This window comes from Momordica charantia (assembly GCF_013281855.1).
Source record: "Momordica charantia cultivar OHB3-1 chromosome 6 unlocalized genomic scaffold, Mcharantia_2.0 BLBB01000006.1, whole genome shotgun sequence".
Classification (NCBI taxonomy): Eukaryota; Viridiplantae; Streptophyta; class Magnoliopsida; order Cucurbitales; family Cucurbitaceae; genus Momordica; species Momordica charantia.
Window position 1 is genome coordinate 28,434,964 of NW_028275164.1, and position 25,389 is coordinate 28,460,352.

Below are 25,389 nucleotides of genomic sequence, written 5' to 3' on the forward strand. Positions count from 1 at the left end.
AATGCATTCAGCACGGCGTGAGGATTTTTAGAGATTTGTGGGTTTCAAATAAATAGAAAAGAAGGAATCGTGTATATTTGAGAGAGATATTAGGGATTTGGGGTTTTCAAAAAAATGGGAAACTGAAGCTCTGTAACTTTTAGAGTTTTGATTTTATGATTTTGTATTTTTTTAATTAAATATGTATTACAAAGGACTCATTGGTAATTTCCTATGGACTCCATCTATAAAATTAATCTTAGACAATATTATAAATTCTGAATAGTTTAGCCAATTTTATAATTTGAATTCTTAAATTAACTAGTCGTGTACTTAATTTTATGTAAAATGAGGAATATGAAATGGAAAATTGAGATCATATAAAATATGAAACAAGTTGCGTGCAAATATGATTTGTTTATATCTTTTTGTAAAATGAAGATAATATTATTTATATGAAGCAGGTTACTTGGTAAAATGATTTGGATGTTTTTAAAATAGAACTATTGGTATTTAATTAACTTTTTTTTTTTAATACAATATTGTGGAGGTGGGGTTCGAACTCATGACCTTCTGGCCAGACATAGGTGCCTTAACCATTTGAGCTATGCTCGATTTGGCACTATTGGTATCGTTTTATATGAATATCCCATGATCTTTAATGAATATCCAAAATATGTTGAAAAAAATATGGGACACGTGGATGATGGGGCAACCAATTTGTAGACATTACAATATTGTGGACAAAAATAAAATATCACAGATAATGTGGATTATCAACAAATTTATGGGAAAAACTCCTTTATTTTATCTCGTGGATCAAAAAAAGAAAAGATCAATAAATATGATGCAGAGTAGATATAACAACTTTTCTTTGTTCCCAACTCCAATAAATCAAATCAAGTGATTTGGGATTAAGAACTTAATTATTTAGTAATTCATACAAACCATATGACATATTTCACAATGTTTAACTCAATAATTGTGAATATAAGAAAAGGCTCAAAGTTGGACTAAAGAGGGCAAATAATCTTATAATTAAAGATCACAAGTGAAAAACTAACATTATAAAAACCTAAAGAAAAAAAAAATTAAATGATGTAATTTGAAAAACTAACCATGTGCTTGACAAATAAACAAATATCAAAATTTAGATTGAATATGTGTTAAATACCTATTATCTAGCTTGGTCACTCCAAATTAAATCTCTTTGTTCACATTTGTCTTCTCCTTACCAGCCTTGTCTTCTTTCTTCCTCTGCTCTTCCAATACTCTAACCAAAGACAAAAGAAAACCATGTGAGATGAAATAATATAATCCACATAGAAGAGTTCCAAACAGGTGATTGCAAATGCAAGAAAATTCCATCAACAGCGAAGTTTCCCACAGCTCAGGAATTCTCACCTTTCTTCTAAGAAACTCACCATGCAACAAAAATGTTTCAATGACTAATTTTCATAAGATACTGTCTCTACTCTCAGTTAGCTGATCTGTAGGGTGTTGTTATCTGAGAGTTTCCATATCATCATGTGCAAAAACTCAAACAAATCACAAGAAAGAGGAGGAGAAAAAGATGCAAAATGAGCTGTTGATCTCGTTTGATGATGGTATGAACTATGCATAATTTACATGTCAATCTGTGTTGTGTTGTAATCAAACTCTACCTACTAAAGAAACTAAGCCGAAACCATATACTGCCTCTCTTACGCTACAAAATTTTGCAGGCATGTAGAGCCTGTCTAGGAGCTTCATCCAATTTCAACCTGCAATCAGACAGAGTTAAGATTAGACTAACTTAACCGCGTCCACGGTACAAGGAATAAATAAATAAAGGTACGACATTTAAAGAGATCATGTTCCTATCTGTTGTGCTTCTGTGATCCTTTTGAGCACCAAATAGAATAAGAAAAATATTCAGATTAAAGCTTACATGGATCCATGGTGCGGTTCCCTGATTTGTAATTTTCAATGTTTTCAAGTCCACTACGGCTATTCGTATGTTGATTGTGGGTTCCTGGTGGGGCTGCTGGTTGATTCTGTGAAAGAATTTGAGTGTCAAAAATATGCACTTAATGTTTTAATTGGAAGGTTTGAGGTCTAACAGAGAGATTAGAGGCTAGATACCTGTGGGGAACGCTGTGATACTGCTGCTGGCACCTGCATCTGTTGAGAACCAAGAAACTGCTGATAACCATCGAGTGAACTTGACATCCTTGACTGGTTTATATTTTGCATTCCTGGTGAGCTGTGCATAGGATCTGACTGATTTGTTCCTTGGATTCTGGATGGATCATTACTGGCAATATGCGCCATATGAAAGGCTGCAAAAGGGAAAGTTGGTCCAAGTTGAGCAGCTCCAGCTTGCCTTGGAAACGTCGATCCAGCTAACATATTAGGATATGGCATCATAGGGCGGTTCGCACTTGTTTCCATGCCCATTCCCATTCCAAGTCCCATTCCCATTGGTGGCACAAATTGTTGCATACCAGGAAACATCATAGGCAACATACCACATCCCATGGACATCATCTGCATAGAAACTGGTCAATATTTGTATTACTTATTGTGCATGCTGCATCACGTTTGTTATACTACAACCGTTCATTTCGAGGACAGGAAGAGAGGGGTGGGAGGGTTTAAAAACCTCTGTTTCATGTAAACAAATTTTCTTTAAATATCACAAGGGGATTACTGTTGCCAGATTAAGAAGGGACCATGCAGCGAGAAAAGAGAGTAGAATGGTCCCGCAGTGAGGAAGGTCAAGGAGCAGGGTTCACGGTGGTTGCTAGCCTGAGTAAGTCTTCATTAGTTAGTTATGTTGTTAATAATCAAGCTGAATGTAGGGGAAATGACCAATCCAACTTTCCAATACAAGCTTTACACACAGAAGAAAATTAACTTGCTGCTCGAACAGAAAATAAGGCTAAGGGTAAAAGGGAAAGCAGAATTGAACACAGAGTTTGGAGTGGTTTGGCAATTAGCCTACATCCACTTACGGCAGCCATTCTTACTATCTTCAAGGTTTTCTACAGAGAGCTGACAAAATCAACAGAAAGAAAGAAAGATTAGAATTCCTCTCTTAAGTCACTCTAAACTAACGAATGCCTTTCATTAACCATTGAGAAAGACCTTTAACTAACACAATAACAAATCGCTAGGTGGTTCTGACTGAATGCCCATCTGGACCTTTCAAAAATGACATACGTTAACAAGTTATATAGAGAGAAGGGCTGCAGGGTAGAATTTAACCAAGGTTTTTTATCAGGAAATTATTGAGTATTTAGAAGAAAACTCCAACATCATTGGATGGGCAGGCTCGGGGGAACCTTGCAATTTTTCTTCCCTGAACTTTGTATTGGCATTGTTGATGTTTACAAAAATTTTGCCTAGCTAGAAAACTCTTATGCCATCCTGAAACATGGATGCTATAAAATCAGTGGAGTATTTTGTTTCAACCTTCGAGGAGACAGGAGAATGAAATCACAACTGAAAAAGTTGGGATATTGTAGACAACTAAACCTTATTGAATTTCAACACTTTAAACTTCCAGCTGTCAAGTTTGAAAACTCTCCCACCGTACATTTTGATTCAAACTGCATCCTATATCAATTTTAGCTCAAAAAATTATGTTAAAATGAAATTAAACTACATCCGCTCCTATTTTCATAACGTTTTCATACCTAATATATTCTAACTTCTATAACAAAATGCATTTCACCTAAATTTTATCAAGAGAGAAACAACTACCGCTCTATTGTACGTCCACAGTGTACAGAGAGTCATTAAATCAAATTTGATATTTTGCACAAATGCAATGGAGAATAAAATAGGCCGATCTTCTTTCCCACTTTATAATTGGGTTGTCAAATGAAGTTCTCCAGATTCTATGTGTAAATAATTACGCCAATGCATGTCTCATCCCCACTCTGTTGTATTACAATTATGCATAAGGCATTGGAAAGATGTTGACTTCTAGTGAGAAAGCATTAGTGGTGTGCAGTGAAAAATGCTGGAACCGTGCAATGCAACTTTGAGTAAACGGTTATGCTAAATGGAAACTATGCATCGTAATAGTAGGAAAATGCATGCCCAATGTGACCTTTTAGTAAACACGATAGAGACAACCAACCTGCACTTGCAACTGAAGAGACTTCAAGTATTCAATTGCCTCGTCCAACATTGAAGCTTTATCTGCCTGAAACTTGAGAAAATATTTAACACATAAAAATGGGAAGAAATGATTTGATCGATCTACGAACTGATTTCAGGGTGGAAAATTATCTCGCCAATTCAATATGCACCTTGTTACCCCGTGGTATGAGCTCCTGCAAAGCCTTCATCTTTTCGTTTATCCTATCTCTTCTTTTCTGCAACGGGAGGGATGCAATATTCCATAAATAGAAGGATAACAACAAAACAGATGAAGCCAAACCATGCTTTATGATTAAACGAAGTGCTAAAAACAGAAAATACTCACTCGCTCTGAGAGATTATGGACCTCAGCAGCACGAGATCTTTTTGTAGAGGTTGGTACACGAACTTGCTTCTTTGCATCAGAAGTTTCGAATTCAACGTCCTTTGAAAAAATGTTTAAAAGTAAAAATTCTAATGAGTCCATAAAAAGCTAGAAAATGGCACGAATGAAGGAGCACCATCAGGCGTCAGCGTCAGAATTTACAGAAGCACGCAAGAATTCGACTCGAAGCACAATATTTCAGAACCACCAATTGAACTTGGAACCAAAATTCAATGCAATGGATACCTACATATGCACACCCACTTACCTTTTTCATCCGGTTCTTAAGGTACATATCGCAAATGCCTAAAAATTAAGGACGTCCGAAAAATCTTCTTAAGAAATTTTAACTAAATTGAATAACACCAAATTAACCCAGTTCGTAGCAGGACTCACCGTGCTATGGCATTGGTATTCAGGATCATCCTTCTCTTTTCCTTTCCGCTTCCGGTCCTCGAGACTCGTCGTCCTTCGAATTGTCGGTTCTGCGCTGGACGTAGCCGCTACTCCACCACCGCTCATGAGCCTGCAGGCTAAACCACCGCTTGATGCGTCGGCTATAGCCGTCCGCCGTAATTCCGAAGCCGGAGATTCCCTTACTGTGCTCCTCGAACTCGACGGCCCAGATTCAACGCTCCGTGTGTACCTCGAGAAGAGTCCGAAACTATTTGTGTTCATTTCCGATTCCGTTGTTCTCATCGGTGGTATTGGCGGCCTAGCAATCATCGTTGAGGTCGCCGTCGTAGACATCGGCGTCACCGGTCGGAACTCCATGCCATAACTAGTACGAACTTGTGCAGTGACGCTGGCGTTCTGCTCAATACTCTGAGGCTGCGTAGTATAGACGAGTTGATCGCAGAAACTATGGTCCAATGGAGGTTCTTCATCGAGAGGATATTGAAGCCACGAAACCATTTCGTCCTCCTGCATGAAGAGTTCCGGTTTCTCCTCTTGATGCAAAGCTCGAATATCTCTGTTCCTGATTTGCTCCGCGGTTACTGTAGTGCCGTTAGATTTCGTCCCAGAATTCTGGGTCTGATTCTGCATTACCACCTGCCGGTTCTTCCAAACAAGTTCTATAACCTCCCCGTCTGACCTGCTTTTAAAATCCAAAAAACCGACCTCGTATCCGATATCCATGAAATTAACCTCGAAACCGGAGACAAATAAATAAATACAAGAAACAAAAACACTCACATGGAAGATGCCTTGCAGAGCGATGGCGCGGAAGAAGTAGGAAGCGAGAAATCGTCGTCCGTCTCGAAATCAGGAACGCAGTGATTCATCTTCTTCTTTAATCTCTTGGACAATCAAAGAAACCAACTACCGGCTCAATCAATCATTAGCTGAGACTTTGAAAGATGAAACCAACGGTGGCAGCAAGAGGTCGAAGCCGTACGTTCAGCCGGTGATTATGACTCCTGACGCTCGCTCTGAAAAGTGAGACCGCATAAATAAATAAAAACAGAACAAAACTGATCATCAATAGTCGGTGGAACTAAATTCCATAATCAACAAAACATTTTCCAATTCCTTGAAACTCAGTGTCCAAATTGGTCTCGAGAGTTCTAATTTCAGCCGTTCATCGCAGATCCAATTGTCGATTGTCCTTCATGAGAGCTCAAATTTGCGCGACGCTGTAATTGAAGAAAGAGAATGCAGAAAAAGAAGGACTGGTTCTGGTTGGGCCTTTTTGCTTGTCGTGTGAATGTGAACAGCCGAACGGCCTTGTTCCAGGATAAGCTCTCTCTCTCTCTCTCTCTCTCTCTCTCTCTCTCTCTCTCTCTCTCTCTCTCTCTCTCTCTCTCTGCTGCGCAGAAGGGCAAAAAGACGAGTTGAGGTTTTGACGGTTATGCGCCCAAATCAATGTACTCTCTTTCCCGAAGTCGAGCTTTCCAAAATATTGCTATTTTATTATTCTTTTTATTATATTAAATTGGGAAATCATTATGAGCTAACAGCGCACAGCAACTACCGGATAAGCTTTTTTTTCCTTTTGGTATCCGAACAATTAGTTTCTTTTCTTTATACATTAAATAGATCGTTCCCATATTCTTTACGCATTATTTTCATTTCTAAATTCTGTATTTATTTCGATTTAGATTCTTAATTTTTAGATTCAATACCACGTTGGTTGCAGTAAAAAAAAACCTAATATCACGTCATAAACATAGAAATCAAATAGACGTAAAATTGTCAAAACCAGCATATTACCTCTCACTAAGAGGTTATAAATTTAATCTCTCATCTCTCCCTGTTGTACTAAAAAAATTAAATAAAAATAAATATGAAATTGATATATAGAATATAGATATCAAACCAACATAAATTAAAAATTTGACTACGTAATATAATAATTTACAGATAAATTAAAGTGTCCATTTTATAATTTAATCAAATGTGTTTTTAGTCATTTAGGTAAAGATCAACATATCTAGTTGAACCCTAATTTAAATCGTCCAACTGCTTTTTTTTTTTTTTTTTGAAAAGAACTGCCTAATCTATTAACCATGACCTATCCAGTCATCTTGCCATATTAGATTAATTCAATAAAAAAATTATGGAACAGTCGTGCCACATCACTCCATAAATGGATTTTTTCTTTAGTTCAAGGAAGAAGTTGTAGTAGAGTTTAATACTTTAACCCAGTGAACTTGGTATTTCAAAATTTAGTTAGAAACTTTTTTATTTAAACATTATTTTCATTTTGTATTCTCATATTTGATTTATTTTATCACTTTATTTACAAAACGTCTATTTTGATCCATGTACTTTCAACTTTTGTACATCTTAATCCATATACTTTCAAAACGTTTCTATTTTATCTACATATTTTTAAAAAGTGACCAATTTAATTCTTATTGATAAAAATTTAACACAAGTTCTATACACAATAAAAATTCTTTAATACAAAGTTATGGTTACATTTTATCATATTAAAATTACGATTGAAATAAATGAGATAAAAATTAGAATGAATGTACTAAAATGGTAACTTTTTAAGAGTGCAAGGACCAAAAGACAAAAAAAAATAGGCAGAACCTACATTAATTAAAATAAACCAAAACTAAAATTACCTGAGTCAGAACAATACTTAAAGCAATTGCTTTCTTTTTTAATTCAGGAATTAAATAAAGATAACACGCCATCCTATCATATTAGCCTAATATATATATATATATATATATATTTTGGGGAAAAAAACCATATAATATAGAGAGAGAGAGAGAGAGTATGATTATATTTTGATTTGTTCCAACTGTTCCGGTGCTTGGCGGAGCAAAGGTGTAATTAATGAAGTGGAGTATGGATGGTCCAGGATGAAGTAAATAAGTGATGTGGGAAATTAGACGGGGACCAGGGGCGGATGCATGTGGTCCCAGAAAGGGAGCGATGCAGAGGATAATTATTGGTGGGGCCCGGGGGACAGTAGTTTTTTTAGCAGAAAAAAATGTATGGGAAGATTACCTAAATACAGAGACAGGGAATTGGGAGGGAGGTGCCCTATTAAAATTCAGGACCCCCTTGCCGCCATTTCTGACCAATCATATAATTGTCACAAAAACAAAACTTAGTTGCTTCAATTTCTTAAATTTCAAAAAAAAAATGAAAAAAGAAAAAATTCAATAAATACTTGGTTTTCTCCTATTAACTTTCTCTTCCAAACCCAAATTGAGTTTTTTTTTTAAAATAATAATAAATTGTCATATATATAGTAAACATGAATATAGCTCAACTGGTTTAGATACAAATATGTGAAATGCTTATTTGTTAATTTAAATATTTGTTGCAAATGTTTATATTTTTTATAAGTTTTTCATAAATATTTATGGACATCGACATTTTAAGATATTTCCATCGACATTTTCATGAGCATCAACCTTTAAAACCTCATCTTTAGGGTGATTCACTTTGGCAAAAGAATTGTATACAATTTGAGTTTTTAGAAAGCTGAATTTATGAAACTTGGTAGTTGATTTATTCTTTTATAATTCTTAAAAGTTTTAGATTTCATTGAGTTTATAAAGTTTGTCCATCAATATTTTCATCATTTAAGTAAGCAAACTTAATACAGGTTATGCTTTAAAATGAGATTAATTCAAAATTAAAGTACTTGTTAAAAATGTCTATTTAATTTTTTTCATGAACTTTTGATCGATAATATATATCTTAACTAGTTGAGTTAGGTTGAAACGGACTATTTTTTTTTTTAGAAATCAGTGTAAATTTGAATATTTAAATCATCTTAGTTTCTGTTTTTTTTATATAAATAATTATTTATGAAATTCATGTGATATGACATAAATTACATGAAGTCATTGAAGCGATATTTAATTATATCATTTATATGAATGTGATGATGTCATTTATATGATAGATGAAATGACTCTCACTCTAAATAATCATATTCTAAATTATTGAATTGATAATTAATATAGGATCATAGGACTAGATTTCCCAGTCATTTTCAATCAAAGATTTTCAGTATTATATAACTTTTTAAATAATATTGGGTAAGTTATTTTAGAAATATTACCATTACACCATATTATATAATTTTAGGAAAGAAATCCATTTATTGTTTTTTTAAGAAAATATTTTCTGCAAATATTATCTATAGAATTATATTATTATTATTATTATTATTAGTTAAAAAAAGGGATGAAAATAAAACAAAAAAAATTTGTCGTTTAGCTAACTCTTGAAATAATCACAAACTTGATGATTGGATAGACATCATTAGTTACTCTATAATTTGCTCCAACAATCATTGTTGTTACACTTTTAAGTGTAAAATGAGAACTGATGGAAATTTATGGGAGACAAAAACATACATATATGATTAATTTGATTAGTTATCTTAAATGGTCAAAATTTAATAAGAAATTAGTATCATATGTATATATATGTATAATTACTCTTCTATAAAATTTTCCTAACTCCGCTGCCCTAGATTTATATAACTCGAAACAAATAAATAACCTATTCTTGATGTATAAATATTTTAAGTTATAGATTCGTTAATTGCACATATATACATAAAAGTTTTCAATTTAAAAATTAACGAAAAGAAATTTGTTAAAAATGTGAGTTAATAAATCCATTAAATTTTGTGGCATAATACCTACTTGAGCTCTAATTAACAAAAATATTTGCTCTTATTCTTATTTTTCCTAATAATTTAAATTTTACCTTTGCAAAAAAAATAATTTAAAATTTGAACTTTGATAATTGCAGTGGACTTTTTAACCAACTAATTTTGCTATAATCAATCTAACCATAATTTTCAACAAATTGTCACTTAGCGGCAGCGCCAATAATCAAATCAGATCATTACAAAAAGAGTAGGATTACCAAGCATATTTTCTATTTTTTATCAAAGGAATTGTATTCCTTTTTCCATTTGAAAGTCAACCCCACAACCCATTTTGGAGAAAGAACAAATAAAGAGAAGGAAAACAAGAGTAGAGAATGAAGAGAATAACAATTGATATTTTTTTTTTCAATATCGCGGAGATTTTGGATAAGACAAGTTACAATATTTTTCATTATTCTTACCATGATAGAACAGAAGATCAGAGGTTCGAATATTTATCTTCGATATTTAACTAAACAAAAAAAATCTATCAATTCTTTCTTTATTTTAATGAAAAATCAGTTTTTTTTTTGTGTAAAAATTTATTTAAACACCGCTATCATTCAAATATGTAGTATTATCTATTTACAGTCGAAAAAATCAAAAGAATTAAAAGATTGAATCACGTGAACACGATGAGTATGAGTGGATTTGATAGTATCCACATGTATATTCGAGCATTCCAATAAATGTGGAGGGAAATATTTATTCCTATTTTTTCTTTCCTATGCCATATTACATTTGAGATCCAATTCTGATTCTTTTATTGAAAATAACCTAAATAAAGCAAATATCCTAAGTATTTCAATCTTAATTTTTGTAAAGAGGGGGAATATATATGAGGTACTTAAGTTTTAACTTTTATATCATTTTAATTATCATTTATTTAATTTTAGAGTATTTTGAGAATTTAAATAGGTTTTAAAATAAAATTTAAAAAATTACAAAGATTGTACTATAGTAATTTCACATTACAAGAAGTGGGCCGAAATTCTTTTCTTATAATTCTTGGTTGGAAAATGAAAAAAAAAAAAAAAGAAAACCAATTCTAAAATCATGGAGAAATTTGAAAACAAAAAATCAGAGTGTAAGTTTGAAGACTTACAAAGACAAAGAAGAAAGTTAAATGAAAAATGGAGGAGGAAAAAAAAGTTCAAAATTTTAATATATATATATTTAAAAAATTTGTAACAACTTTCCATTTTTTTTTAACAAAGCATAAATTTAACCTTTTTTAATGTATTTTAACCCAACATTCAGATTTAATTGATTTTAATTATGCTGCATTTATAAAATTATTTTAAACGTACTGCTATATTTGAACATATATTTTTTATATAGTCACAATTTTTTTTTCTTCCTGGCAAGAATTTATCTCGCCGCACATGAAAATATTTAACGAACTAATATTATATATGCAAAATATGGGACTGAAAGACAAGATATATTATTTAATAAAACAACCCATGCATCCATTTGCTCAAAGTAATTGATCACAAGAAAAATAAAATAAAGGATGCTGCAGATTCAATATATTAAATTTCATGTATGATGTTTCATTAATAATTATTTTATTATTAATATTCTATAAATAAAACATATATATTATATATATTTGATCAAAATGTCACAAATTTAAATCTTAGTTCTATAAGTGGTTAAATTCAAGAAAATAAAAAGACTCCTTAAAAGAGTTTAAAAATACCTTAAATAATAAGAAATATTATTTTAAATAAATTCATTTTGATTTACGTAATAATGTATTATTTATCTGTCGGTATTTTTAACAATATTTTCATTTATCCGTAGGTTCAATACGAATATAGTAAAAAGTAATAAAAAAAGGACGAATGTAGTAAATAAAAACACAAGAAGTAAAAGGGACTATGATGGGATATAAGTCTCAAAATTATAAGTTGAATAATATAAATCTAACATAAAAAAAATTGCATAATCCAACAAAAATAGTGGGTGGATTTTGTATCAATCACATGTTATATACAGATGCAATGTCTCCCAATATTGCAGCATCATGGTATGAGTGACTTATTTTATTTTCATTATTCCAAATATCATCGTTTTCCAAATTATTCACATCATGTGGTATAAATAACGGTCGGAAGAGGTGAGATTATAAACGGTCAAGATCGCGAGCCTAGATAAGTGTAATGGAATTGAGAGCAGAGGATAAAAATAATGGGGGGATTTTGAATAGTGGACTTTGGAAATCCTGCAGACGTGGCAAGTGAAGAGCATGCCATGTTGGCCAGTCAAGAGACAATAAGTGAGATCCCACTAATCCTCCACGTGGCAAAGTTATTTAATGGGCAATGATTTGGTGGGATCAAGTCCACCGAGAAAAATAAATCAATCGAACTTATTTTTTTACCGTCTTATTAAATAAAAATATTAGTTTTATAATGAATTTGATCTTTTTAAAATACAACAACATGTGAGTATGAAAATTCGAATCAAGATTTTTGATTGTGAGATATATGTCTTAATTAATGGTCCGTTAAACCATGCTTGAAATCAAAGTTGAAGTTGATAAATTTTCAAATAGTTAAAATATATATCATTGACTAAAAGATTAAAAATATGCATAACACGTGACGGTAAGCAAAGTGGTGGAATTCAAATCAAATGGAGGTTACTAAGGATCCTTTAGGTTAAAATTAGCTGTTGTGAGAATGAATCAGGCTGCTATGTGTTGCGTATTCAGAGAACGCGTCGACTTGGGCGTATCAGGTTGATCCAAGAGAGCCAGTAAGTTCAACCTCGCCGTGTTGTTATCGCCATGAAAGTGGGCCAATAACAGGATTGACTGAACGCAGTCAAAGCCTACAGCCAGACTAACCCTTGCCAATGCAAGAATCTTTGCCTTCTTATCAAATAGATTCAGCGTGGATCACCTTATATGAAAAGGTAAACCACTACATTATATGTTCAAATATCTTCTTAAGTATATTATTTACCTTCGATCATCATTGCTAACTTAGGCATGAGAGTACTCTGCTCTATTTTATAGGTCCCTCCCTTAACAGAAGAGTTAAGTCATTTTATTTAGACAGACGAATTTGTACACTAACATTATCGTTTCTTCTTTACTCTTATTTTATAAGAAAAACATAATTACAATCTAGTTCTTTATTATCATTATTATTATTATTTGTTGAAGAAAGAAGGTAACAATAAACTTTTAAATTCAAAAAGTAAAGTTTTTATGTGAAATTTAATTTTTTTTAACTAAATATTCAAAAAAATTTGTACTATTATTATTTTTTAATATTTATTATGCAAGAATAATAAAATAATTTATGTTTCAAGAAAAATTGAAAACAAAAAAAAAATTGATTCTGTTGTTTCCAAAATTTTTAAACAATTTTTTAAAAAGTTTGAGAAAAAGAAAACATAAATGGTTACCAATTAATACTTAAATTTCTGGATAAAATTGAAAATGAAAAGTAAAAAATGAAAATGTTTGGCTTTAAATTAATAAAAATATATACAGCAATTTAATTGACAAATTTGAATTGTTGTAAAGAATCTATTTTTTGAAGCATCATGTTGGCATGAACATATACTATTAGTTAAAACTTTACTTGCCTTCTGAAAGGTCAATTTTTGAATCTCCCAGTTGAAAATTTACTTTTGAAACCTCACCTCTCAAATGGTAATGGTATCCACGGAAAAAAATCTGCGAATATTTTAGCTTTCATATCTTAAGCTATGCTTGCTTTTTATTTTTGTTTTGTTTTCTTTTAGATAATTAGCCATGTTTACTTGGTTATAACTTATAATATAATCAACGTAGATTTTCATGCTCATTGTTTTCTGACTTTATTGTATGATTAAGAACATTTTATTTTTTTTTAAGAACCCTACTAAAATTAAAAATCACTCATGGATTGATTTAATTAGGTGAATTTTTATCCAATTTGAAGTTGACCATCAGTCTAGAAAATTTAACAACAATGTCAATGCTTATCTTTTTCATTATGATTTTAATTCCAAAACAACTCAATAAATGTAACTTTTAGGTTCTTTTTTTTAATTTAATTTTTTAAGATAACTTTTAGAAATTGTATTTTCACTAGACAAAAATTTTGATCGATTAATATTTGAATGTTCCCGGTCCCTTCCCTTTCACGTTCTATTAACTGGGCCATGGTGACAATTGGGCCCAACCGAGTTCTTCTGTAGTTTTGTTGTTGGTATTTTTCCAATTTCTACACGACAATTTATAGGATAACGAGGTTTATAAACGTATATTGTATAGTCAATTTTTTTTTGAATAAATTGTATAGTCAATTTAATTCAACTCATTAATGCATGTATTTTTAATAAAAAAAATATTGTGTTTGAACTCCAACCCCATACGTTAAATGTACTAAAAAAATTTACAAACTATATTAAATTAGCTTCAGATTAATTCTCACAAGATAGTATTCAAATTACCTATACGTTTTTTTAGTAAACATGTGGATTGGGAGTTCGAACTCATGATCTTTTTGTCAGAGATATATGCCTTAACCACTTGAACTATGTTTGGTTTGACCAAATTATCTATACCTTCTTACTTACCCAAAAGAAACTTTTCATATTAAATTTGCAAAAGACATTTCATTACGGTTGGTTTTACCTTATTTCTTTTTCTAGCACTTTGCCTCTTTCCCTGTTTCCTCTCTAAGATTTTAGAAAAAATGGAAATCCCTAAATCCATATTCCCTATTTTTCCGTATTCCCCCTTTGCTTTGTTTGTTGGATTACTCCAACATTTGCCTTATTAAACCCTTTTTTTTTTTTTTAAATAAATCACCATTGTGCATTGGAGTGGATCCACTGAGTAAGGTTATTCCATCACAATATATTATCTCTATAATTTTATAAATCCATATAATTATCTTTCTCGTTTCATTGTTATCCTATAACATTCACAAAGGAATTCACCTATGTTTTACTTAGAGAAATGAAAACCACAAAATTTCTCCCAACAAAATATAAAAAAACTTGATACTTTTTAGTTCAGTAAACAAATTAATATATATATATATATATATATATATATTATTTTTTTTTTTTTGAGTGTATATTTTACTACATGAACAATATGTTCGTTTTCGTATATCAATAATCACTATAAATTTTTATACCATACAACAATTGATTAGAAAAAAATACATTTATCAAAAGAATATAACACAACGAAAAGTACAAAACAAGTATACAGATTGATAATGTGAAATATTGTATAAGATTAAACAAAATGGAATAGAATTTAGGGGAAAAAAGCGAAAAAATAAATCTCAAACTTTCACCTAATTTAAACTTAAAAAAGAAAGGAAAAAGAAAAGAAAAAGGAGAGAGAATTGACCTTCCCTTCTTAACAAATAGAATTATGACCGCCCATTTGCCTATTCTTCGTTTCTTGACAGAACAATGCTCTAACGGTAATAATGTAAAAAAACTCATTTCGAAACCAGAGAGGGAAAATTACGTTTTTTTGAATAATTTTTAGTTTGGTAATACAGCCTTGCTTGGGGCCGAACAATTTGTTTGGAATACAGAATCAAAAGGGATCAAGGTCGAGGCGACGAACCCTCTCGGCCCTTTTTCTCTCTCCTTTGGGAACTGTTTCTTTTGCTTAGGGTTCGAATTGCCAGACCTTCGATCTTTTTTCCCCCAAACAAAAGAAGGGTCACCCGAGAATCAGAATTAGGGTTCGAGTTCCCACACCTTCGAATTTTCGTCAGGAAATGGCTCGCACTTGTTGCCATGTATCTCTCGCCTTCGTCCTAAAATGCTTCAATTTTCTTCAAGCTTTTGTTGGAATCTCGATCATAGTTTACTCGGCATGGATGCTCGATCGGTGGAGCCATCGCGACGTTCCTGTGTCCCCGCCACCTCCCGTACCGGCTCTGGCTCCTTCCCCGGTTTCTTCTTTTTCGCTCTATTTTAATTCCGAACCAATCCGTGTTGCCGATCGGTTCGCGGCCATGAATTTAGCTGCGTTCGGTACGGAATTTGAGCCTGATTTGAACGCATTTAAGCTTCCGGCCCCTTGGTAAGGTTTATTTGAATTTGTGATTGGGAATTTATGTGAACTTTTCAATTTCGTTTATCTCTCGTGACTCTTAATTGGGGCGAGTTTGGAAATCCATGTTGCGCATTTATGAGTTGGGTAAGTTTACATAATCAATGATCTTGTGGCGGTGGAATTATGTCCGGATTGGGATTTCGTACTCAAAATTAAATGAACTTCGTTTTAATTTTTTTTTATTTAAATTTTCCTTAAGTACTCTCTGTCGCTGCCTTTTCTTTTCTTTTTTCCCAAATAATTATCTAATACTGTTTGAAATTCGGTTCCGGGTGCGTTTAAACTTCAATGGCATTAAATTTACTCTTAATTATTGGTGATGGATTGCTACTATGGATTTGATGGATAAGACCCTTCTTTGAGAAGTAACTAAACATTGATTTTACAGTCTTCTCCTCAACGATTCTCTTCATATTAATTCGGTAGTTCTTAGGAAATGAAGTTCTCAATCTGATGCTGAATTATCATTCCAATGATCATAGCTGCCGATTGGTAATTATATTTTGTCAAACTTTTGGGTCCGATAGGCTCATATGATTGCTAATTTGATGCTTTTTCTTGGTGGCAGGTTCATCTACTCATTCATGGGATTGGGCATCTCGTTGTGTTGTATTACTTTAGTTGGCTGTATTGCAGCTGAAGCAATAAGTGGCTGCTGCCTTTGTTTCGTATCCTACTAATTTTAATCTTTTTGACAGCTTGTTTCTCAGTTCTACATATTGTTTCGTGGACATTTAAAATGCACCTCGATACTGCAGTTTAACTTTGTTTGAGTTAAAATGGTAAAAATCATACCTCTAATAGTTGAGTTTGTGAGGACTGATAAAAACATGCTCTAGGGACGCATGTGTTAGTGTAGAACTTACCGATCCTAACTTTTTAAAGAATTGCATTCCAATAGTTTAATTCAAGCAAAATGGATGAGGAAAAAGGATGTACTTTCTTTCATTGTAAACTTGTCCACCCAATTTCAACTACTTTTGGAACTTTTGATCCTTTTTCCAATAAGTGAACATTGACTCCTTTTCAGCTTTTTTTAACTGTCTTCCTTTGAAGTGGAAAGCACTTTGTTTCTTGACGAGTGAATATTTCTATTTAGCATCTCTTTCCCTTAACCTAGCAATACTAGTATAATATGCTTATAATGCTGCTTATTCTCGTTGAAGTGGCTCTGGTGGCATTTATTGCAATTGATCGCGGGTGGGAAAAGGTATTCTTCTCTACTTGAAAGCAAATTTACACGTGCATATGGCTCTATCGAAATATATTTACCTGAAAACAATGATTCAGGACCTTCCGTTTGACCCAACTGGAGAATTGGAGGGACTCAGGCAATTCATTGAAGACAATGTAGATCTATGCAAGTGGATCGGCATCATTGTGATATCAACCCAGGTATATTGATTTCTAAATTGATGGCAATTAATCATGTATCCCTTAATTCGCTTGTTTCTGGACCCACTTCGAGGTCAAATGTTGATATTTATCTGAATAGTACCAGGTGAATCTATTTATCTGGTGGTTCATGCTGCTTCGGACATCAGGGGTCTTTTTCTTTTTCTTTTTTTGTCTGGAAGGACTTCAAATAGTTTGCTCATATAGCAACTATTGTATATTCCAAGAATTTCATATCGTCCAATTTCATTATAGGCATAACTTCTCCACAGGACAAGTTGGAAAGTGCTCCTGTTTTCATTTATCTGCCATGAACAACATACCTAAACTTTTGCAAGTGCTAACTTGCCAATTCATTGCCCCGGTAGTTTAAACGGGCAGGAGTTTCCTCAAGATGAATCTCACTTTAGTTTTTCCCTCCTAGGTGCAACCTGGACCCTTATTTTGGATGACTCAATAGTCCCTATGCACAATATGTTCTTTTTTGAAATGTCTTATAAAGAATCCTTAGCATACTTGCTCGTTTTATCATTTATGGAGTTTACTCAAAGTTTATAGTGTAACCTCTCTGACACTTTTTGATGATACTTGTTTTGGTCATTCACTTGTCTTTCTCGCAACCTCTCAGGCATTATCTTTACTGCTGGCAATTATTCTGAGATCCATGGTTTCAACCCGTAAAACTGAGTATGATGCTGAAGAGGATACCGATGGTCGTGATAGAACTCGGGAGCCATTACTCAATCCACCAGCAAATCAAGCTTCCGGTACTCATTTTGACCTTTGGGGTGCACGCATGAGAGAGAAGGTATCGTGTTCTCCCATGCACTATTCTCCTCTCTTAGGAAAAGCGAGGGAGGGTTGTCTTCATACGATATTCGTTTCTAAATGTAGCTTTCCTTTTTTGTTGCAGTATGGATTAAACAACAGTGACAGATACAATTCATCAAACCAAAGTTCATAGATGAAAGAGAAGAATCCAGGCAGTCGAAACATAAAGTCTTCCTTGCGCTGGTCGGAGGAACCCATGGGCGTTACCGGATTATCTTTTTGCCACATAGTTAGGTAACCTTGGGGATTTAAATTGAAGGTTGCAAGGTGAATTGAACTGGTCATTGGTGTCTGTAAGTTTCTGTTCCACTGTGTCGTGTGCTTTCATTTGGGATATCTCATAGGATGGATTGCAATCAGCTGTGTGAAAGAATGCAAGGTTCCGGTGTGTGATGAGATGTGAATATCATCCAGTTGAGGAATTTGAATGAGTTTTTTCATTCTAATCTTGTAAAGTTCCTGGCCATGTTAACTAAATCAGTAAGGTCTAATCTAATGGATTGATTTGTTGAATCCTCTATGGCGGCCACTTCTAATATCTATATATAAATAGTGTTCAGGTACCTAACCTATATGAGAAATACTTAGGGTTCGTTTTCGTTTCTGGTTTCTGTTTCTTTTTTATAATAAAGAAAATAGAATTGCATGACCTTTAATACTCATTGAAAATTGGAATAAGGAACGAGAAATTTGATTGTTTTTTGTTTTTTTCAAAATTTCTATACAATGTTGAGAATATTTATAAAAAATGGGAAATAAAAACATAAAATAGTTGTTAAATGTTTAGGTCTCTCTACGAATGTTACCAAAAGATTTATCTGCCAACCCTCATTTTTTCTAGTCACCCGTAAACTTGGAAAAATTCAAAATATAAGATATTTTTTCTATCTTTCGAAAAATAAAAAAGTTGTTAAATTTTTATTCAGCTCTGGTAAGAAATTATTAAAATTTATTAACCAAAGAATTCATGCATATATTTGAAAAGGCAAAAATATCCACCCATAATCGAAGTGGTATATTCGCATACCCAAATATATCAATAAAACAAAACAATAACTTAATGATAAAAGAATTTCATTTGACAAAACCATAACCAAAGTCGCTTGCCCATTTTTAAAATAGCTCAATTGAAAATTTAGAAAAATTAAAGACCAAATTAAAAATATTATAAAAGAGAGATATTTAGCCTTATAATTATATATATTTAAATTTGTAATTTTTGGCAATCACACGTCTGCCCTGAACCAATGCGATTTCCTATACAGATAGAGACGACTGCGATACGAGTGTGTGTGTCCCATTGGCCTTCACTGTTTGAAGAATCAGTCCACTAGCAAATAGCAATCAATGGACCCCACGGATAAAGCCGAATCCTTTTTTCAATTAATGCCCTTGATTCCAAATACCCATTACAGGCTGTCACGGGATCATGTGCTTTTTTTAGGCCTCATTGCCACATTCTGCTGCTTCTTCGGCTATCTATATATTTTCTTTCAAACTTACTCCTATGGGTAAGATTCATTTGTAGTGAGGCCAAACCTGACCGGACTAGACCCGACTAGGGTTGGATCACTCAGCCTGGATCCAATTGAGCCGATCAACCTGAACAAATCCAAGTTGACTCCCTAGAGACCTGGAGTTCGAGGTATGCTCTACAATTCTTGAGCATAGGATGTCGGAGCGAGCTTAAAACCGAATTCTGCATCGACCTATACCCGATGGATTTTCACATATTGAATATCAGAGGTTAAGAGGGACTTAACTGAACATAACATACAGGGAATAAATCAGAGGGCCATCATTATTGAATATCAGTACAAAGTTAAGTTAAGGAAAGAGATAATGAATTAATATGAAACAAAACAGAAACTTCAAAGTCTAATCACACTTTACCTGTCAGTTCAACTACAGCCTCTTCCAAAAGCTCTTCCATTAATCTCCTTCCTACTTCCTTCCCCAAATTATTCATTTCCATCCTCAGATGGTCATCCCAATTTCTCCCCCCAACCTCTTTTCTAACTACCCTTTCCACCACCAGGCTGTTGCTGTCCCCTATGTCTCCTAAAACACATCTAGATTCACCACAAACCCAATCCTTGAGTTTGCCCATAACACAGTCTAATAATGTTAGTGATGTACACTCTGTAGAGCTGCTGTCACGGGCACCAGCACCGGTAGGTGTTTTTGCTCTCCATATTTGGTCGTGTTCCTCACTAGTTATGTCCACCAAGGCAGCATTGACACGGTCAAATACAAGCTTCCTACTTGATCGCAGCTGCCTCCGCTTGGCCTCGAGCATTGGCTCTTTGCTGCTTAGATTGGCATATTTGTCTCTTAGAGATGGATCTAGTGGATTTACAGGCGAATGCCATCTAGTGAACAATAAGCCACATTGTTGTACTTCACTACTGAGACCAGACATTGTGAGAAGGGCTTCGACAAGGCAATGCCAGTTTTGTTCTTCCTCCAAACAAGTGGAAACTGGTGGAGATTCAAGTGGATAAGGAGCAGATGAATCCAAACAAGCGCCCCAGAACATACTCCGAGCAATTGATTCTATGGGCGGCGATTTGTCAATGAGGCTACTCTTGAACGGCATACAGAACTCTGTTCGGTTAAAGATTTATATGAGATACAGATAAAGATAGATAAGTGTAGGCCATCTCCGTTCTAGCATATGTATTAACTACATTACCTTGGTTTCCTGGCTTCAAATAGCTTGACAACTCAAGATTTGTGTAGTCGTCTTCAAAAAATGGCGGTTCCAGAACGGATATTGGACTTGGCTGCTCCTGATTTTCACCAATATTTCCAGTCATGAAAGGCCTTTTTACAGACAACCCTGCCTGAAAATCGTAAAAAAACAACCTTGTTCATTATTACTTAAAATCAAACGGTTTGATGTATTCCGAAAAGAAAATTATTCATGAAATCACTAGAACACAGACACAAGCCAAGGGCACTCAGTTTATTGTGCCGGGCATTTAAACCTTGTTTATTACACTACTCTCAACATAAGAAAACTAACTTTCCTCACAACTTAAAAGGAAAAACATTTGAGAACTTGGATGCTTAACATATAAACCAGCTGCCTATGATACATGAATGAGAATTGAAGAGAATCAATAGGTGAAAGGACTATTCGGGACATCTTCTCTCCAGCTCTCTTATAACAAATCGACAAATAATTGCATATCTAATTGCAATAACAAACAAGAATATACCTTAGAAAAGCAAAAACCTACATTTTTATGATTATATCATGTATGTTGTGATATTTAACATCAAATAGATTAGAAATAAACTATTACAACCACAGAATGAAATATTTACCTCATGATGAACTGCACCTCCTCCCGCAACCATATTGGTTAAATGTAGAAAAGACGAGCTTGACGAGCACCCTTCGAGGCCTTCATTACCGTTACTCACCCCTCTAGAATGACGAATGAAAGATAGGGGTGAGGGTGTCCCAGCACTGGAATATTGCGATTCATCCTTTGTTTGAGATCCGCTACAATTTTCTTTACTTGTTTTCTTATTCCTAGAGAAAAATAAACTAGAAACTTTCTCATTAAATGATGACGACTTAGTACCCTTTGGCTTTGCCAGGAACTTCGGATCATCAGTTTTGACAGTCTCAAGATCTGATGCTTCAACATTAAGCACACCAAATGATGCAAAAGATCCCGGGACAGATTTTGACCTTATAAATGTCGTGGGCGAATCGTCAATACATTCTATATTTTCATCACGATTAAAACATGGATCTAATTCACTTGTTTCATGTTCATTAACTTCATTATCCAAAACTGTTGATTTCTTTGCATCTGAGAGTGCAAGCATCTCACCCAATGTACTTGAGTTTCTCCGAACGTGCCTTTTCTCTTGATAGTTCCCATGTGATGCCATCATGGCCCATCTTTCTGATAGTCGCTTTTTGGCTTCTCTGCACACTGATGACTCTGGAGAACATGACATCCGGCTGAATGAGGAGGATGAATACGGGCTACTATATCTGTTTACATATTCCCAAGAATGCCGTGAAGAGGAAGACATGACTTCCAAATCACTGAGATTTTCAACTGCATAGTCATTTTCTGATTTTTCAAATGAACTTTCATCACCAGTATAACCATTTGAAAACACAGAAGAAAGCAAAGTCTCGTCCCTTCGATGCCCCAAAAGATTTTCACACATTTTCTGAGTAATATTCTTTGCAAATTTTCTTGATTCCTTCACATCATCATCTTCAAATCCCTCATGAAAGCTTCCACCCTGCACCACTCTAGGCAATGCGCCAGGTAATGAGATTATAGGCTTAGTATCATGACTCCTCCCAGGACTAGGCTTCAGTACCACTATTCTTGTTGATTGAACAGCTACAGCATATTCATTAGCTCGATTAATAGCTACAGCATATTCATTAGTCCTATTAGCTGGAGTAGGAGAACGTCTCAAGTCGCTTTTGTCTAAAATAGCTGACTGACCCCTCTGAGCTGGTAGCCTCAACTGTCTGTAGTTTTTTTTCTCGAATTCAGTAAACCCTTCATCCCTAGAAACCTTTGTAGGTCTAAGAACAGTGATACGTTTTGTCTCAGGAGATGGAGGGATGGACTGGAGTTCATTCAGATGCTGAGTAAACAAAGAATTTGGCTCCTGCAGAAACTTGACAAACAAATCCTTGTTAGAACTTAAGACGTCTAGTGCATCTTGAAATTCCTTGGATTGACACAGTCTCTCGTTGGTGGCCAGACGTTTAGCTTCTACAAACTTCTGGCGAACAAGTTCCATCTTTCTATCATTCAAAATTTCACTTTCCATTCCCTTCTTTGGCAGTTTTTCTCTAGTGTAATTCGTCTGCGGAGATTGCTGCCATATTTCATAAACATCTTTATATTCCTTCTGCTCTGAACATTGATCATCTTGGCATTTAATTTCCTCCTCCAAGAAGTCGCCTTGTTCCCTACATCCTAATGGCATCCAATGGTCTGCAACTCTACTCTTTGGATAACTTCTTACATTATTTCTTTGAATAGATGAACCAGGAAGCTGACGAGGGAGAGTTTCAAGCCCCATTAGTTTTGCAACCACATTGGGTGGATTGTGCATCCGCTCCATTTCGGACATCTCTTGATCTATGAGCATCTTCACAGGCGTTCCATTTGCTTTCTTACGCGATATCCTCTGCAATTCAGGCACTGTCTGATCAATCCACACAAATGCAAAATATCAAGATAATGGGCTGTGAATAATAAAACTAATCCAGAGTCAGACAAATGCTGCACGTGATTCTCGACCTCCAGCTCCATATGAATCGAATATGTAGTTAATTATCTACAAGTATAAGTGGTGCACAAAACGTACCAGATTATCTTCGGTCTGATTTGTGGAGTGATTAAACATCCTTGCAACATCTGCCTGACTTCTTGAGAGTGCAGAACCTGCCAAATAGCCACATCTCTGTTATCCCATTCACAATCAAAAGAAAGATAACAAGAAGAATGAGCACAACCAAGAAAATCAAGTGGGAAAGGGAGAGGAAAAGAACCCACTAAATTCTAGCAAGAATTAAATAACAATGACAGTTTAATTAGATAAACTAAAGTAGTTTGAACAGAATCTGGTATCTAGAGGGGAAATATAGGTCACCTTCACGATGTGGTGCATCAGTAAGAAGCTTGTTCCTAGGAACACCCGTACTCAGATCGAAAAGGTTCACCATTCTACCCAGACAGCCAGGGAAAGGCTTGTCATTATTACCAACTTTTCTTCTCTGAATCCCATTCATCTCAATACCTGTAATGCTGAAACTTCCATACATCTAAGCTGAAGTGCTAAAAAAGTTTTATCGCATAAAAATGAGATATGCGGTGCAGAATCCCAACCTGAATACGCAAGGCTGCAGCAAACTCAAGGATCTGTTTCTGAGAAGTTGACCAAAAACAGTTGGGTGTAAAATCACCTTCAGCGAGGTAAAGGGCTATGGAATTCCCATGGAGCAGGGGGAGAGGAATGAATGAGCCAGAATAGAAATCAGAGCCTCAGGGAACCTACATTGAATTCGGCTGGTAACCACATGATAAACATTCTGGAAAAACTGAAGAGACGATTAAAATTAGAAATGAATCCCTAATCCAAAACAGATTAAAAGCAACTTTTACAGATTCAAAATGGGTCTAAGCAACGACAAGGAGAAAGGGGCAAAATAAAGAAAGAGATAAAAAGAGAAGAATCTAGCTTCAAAAGTTATCTGAGCAAAAGATGAACCGGAAAGAAAAAGGGGAAGAGAGAGAGAAGTCAGATTCGATTAGCAGCGATGACAAAGGGGAAATTGGAGAGCGAGATCGACGAGAAAAAGCAAGAGAAAAGAGGCAGACAAAAAATGGAGAGAAAGGGGAAACAAAAAATTGTACAGCTGCAAATGGAGCCAAGTTTCACCCAGCTTTTCTAAGTAAAAGAATCAAGATTCTGACATTTTTAACGAGGAGGTGCATTGTGACTTAGAGATAGAGAGAGAAAAAGGAGCTGAAAAGGACGCAATAGGTGCCGGAGTACAGCCGGAAAGTGACATTCCGGTGTAAAACCACCGGAACTCCGCCGTTGGTTACAGCCCTCTGCAACTGCAATTGGATAGAGAGAGAAACTGATGGGTTCGCAGTGAGGTTCTAGAGAGAGAATGTTGTCGCTGAGTCTGAGAGTGGACTCTATACCCTCCACCGACCCTCTGTCGGACTTGAAATTATTGTCCATTCTAATTCATTCGCAACGTTCGGTTACGAAAGGGGAAAACAAGTAACAAAAAATGTGTAAACCCGACAATGCCCCTCTTCGTTTTACTATTATATTTACCCTTTTAACGTAATAATATCCACATGGGACCTATTCTCTAATGCAATTATGAATCGTGGTACAATAAAGTCTATTTTAAGGATTTTTACGTTTTGCGTTTTCATTTTTAAAACTCTTTATTATTTCAAATATTTAAGCAGGTATTCAATTTTCATTTACATCGATTTTTTCATATGTACACTGAAATAGATGGATTTTTATAGTATTATAAAAAAAATCTGACAAAATATAAAAATTTTCAATATAGTATGAACATAATATTGATATAAATAATATTTATTGATATAAATAATTTTTAACTTATTTAAATGTGTGAAAGATTTATTTGTTAATTTAACTATTTATTATGATTTTTTTATTTTCAAATTTTTAGAAATATCCATCAACGTCGATATTTTATTGATAATTTCATCGACATTTCTATAAAATTGAGACTGACGTTTCTATTGATATTCTTAAAAAAAATTGTTTTGAGTAACTTTTATGAAAAAAATTAGGGTTAAGAGATTAAAAAAATTTGACCTATTCTTGATATTAATTATATACGTCTTTGACAAGTTAGTTGAGTAATTAGTTCTTTCT

The 25,389-nt window shown here is 34.1% G+C and overlaps 3 protein-coding genes across 11 annotated transcripts; 1 reads left to right on the forward strand and 2 right to left on the reverse strand.

Moving 5' to 3' along the window:
- Positions 1 to 869: 869 nt before the first annotated feature.
- Positions 870 to 6,320, reverse strand: LOC111025654 (transcription factor PIF1). Of its 6 annotated transcripts, none has more exons than XR_002603585.2 (9): positions 5,693 to 6,318; positions 4,892 to 5,594; positions 4,457 to 4,555; positions 4,281 to 4,346; positions 4,109 to 4,180; positions 2,104 to 2,508; positions 1,910 to 2,015; positions 1,644 to 1,742; positions 870 to 1,252 (listed from the first exon to the last, which is right to left on the reverse strand). XR_002603585.2 is itself a non-coding variant. In XM_088125749.1 (8 exons), the coding sequence occupies exons 1-8, from the start codon at positions 5,779 to 5,781 to the stop codon at positions 1,738 to 1,740; spliced, it is 1,542 nt and encodes a 513-aa protein (XP_087981875.1). In that variant the 5' UTR covers positions 5,782 to 6,320; the 3' UTR covers positions 870 to 1,737. The 6 variants fall into 6 exon arrangements, 4 of the variants coding, with proteins under 4 accessions (XP_087981875.1, XP_022159255.1, XP_022159238.1 ...); XR_015791731.1 differs by having other exon boundaries at positions 1,384 to 1,742; XM_088125749.1 differs by having other exon boundaries at positions 870 to 1,742; positions 4,892 to 5,591; positions 5,693 to 6,320.
- Positions 6,321 to 15,170: 8,850 nt separating this feature from the next.
- LOC111026044 (Tetraspanin family protein) lies at positions 15,171 to 18,468 on the forward strand. The gene is made up of 6 exons (XM_088126149.1): positions 15,171 to 15,696; positions 16,298 to 16,397; positions 16,859 to 16,939; positions 17,020 to 17,124; positions 17,753 to 17,932; positions 18,038 to 18,468. The coding sequence occupies exons 1-6, from the start codon at positions 15,389 to 15,391 to the stop codon at positions 18,086 to 18,088; spliced, it is 825 nt and encodes a 274-aa protein (XP_087982275.1). The 5' UTR covers positions 15,171 to 15,388; the 3' UTR covers positions 18,089 to 18,468.
- Positions 18,469 to 19,111: 643 nt separating this feature from the next.
- Positions 19,112 to 24,676, reverse strand: LOC111024001 (uncharacterized). 4 transcript variants are annotated; one of them, XM_022301562.2, is made up of 7 exons: positions 23,844 to 24,676; positions 23,608 to 23,754; positions 23,323 to 23,399; positions 21,289 to 23,160; positions 20,651 to 20,801; positions 19,849 to 20,562; positions 19,112 to 19,664 (listed from the first exon to the last, which is right to left on the reverse strand). In XM_022301562.2, exons 2-7 carry the CDS (start codon positions 23,744 to 23,746, stop codon positions 19,642 to 19,644), a joined length of 2,976 nt encoding a protein of 991 aa, XP_022157254.1. In that variant the 5' UTR covers positions 23,747 to 23,754; positions 23,844 to 24,676; the 3' UTR covers positions 19,112 to 19,641. The 4 variants fall into 4 exon arrangements, with proteins under 4 accessions (XP_022157254.1, XP_022157270.1, XP_022157246.1 ...); XM_022301578.2 differs by having other exon boundaries at positions 21,289 to 23,142; positions 23,608 to 23,762; XM_022301554.2 differs by having other exon boundaries at positions 23,608 to 23,762.
- Between the last annotated feature and the right edge of the window lie 713 nt (positions 24,677 to 25,389).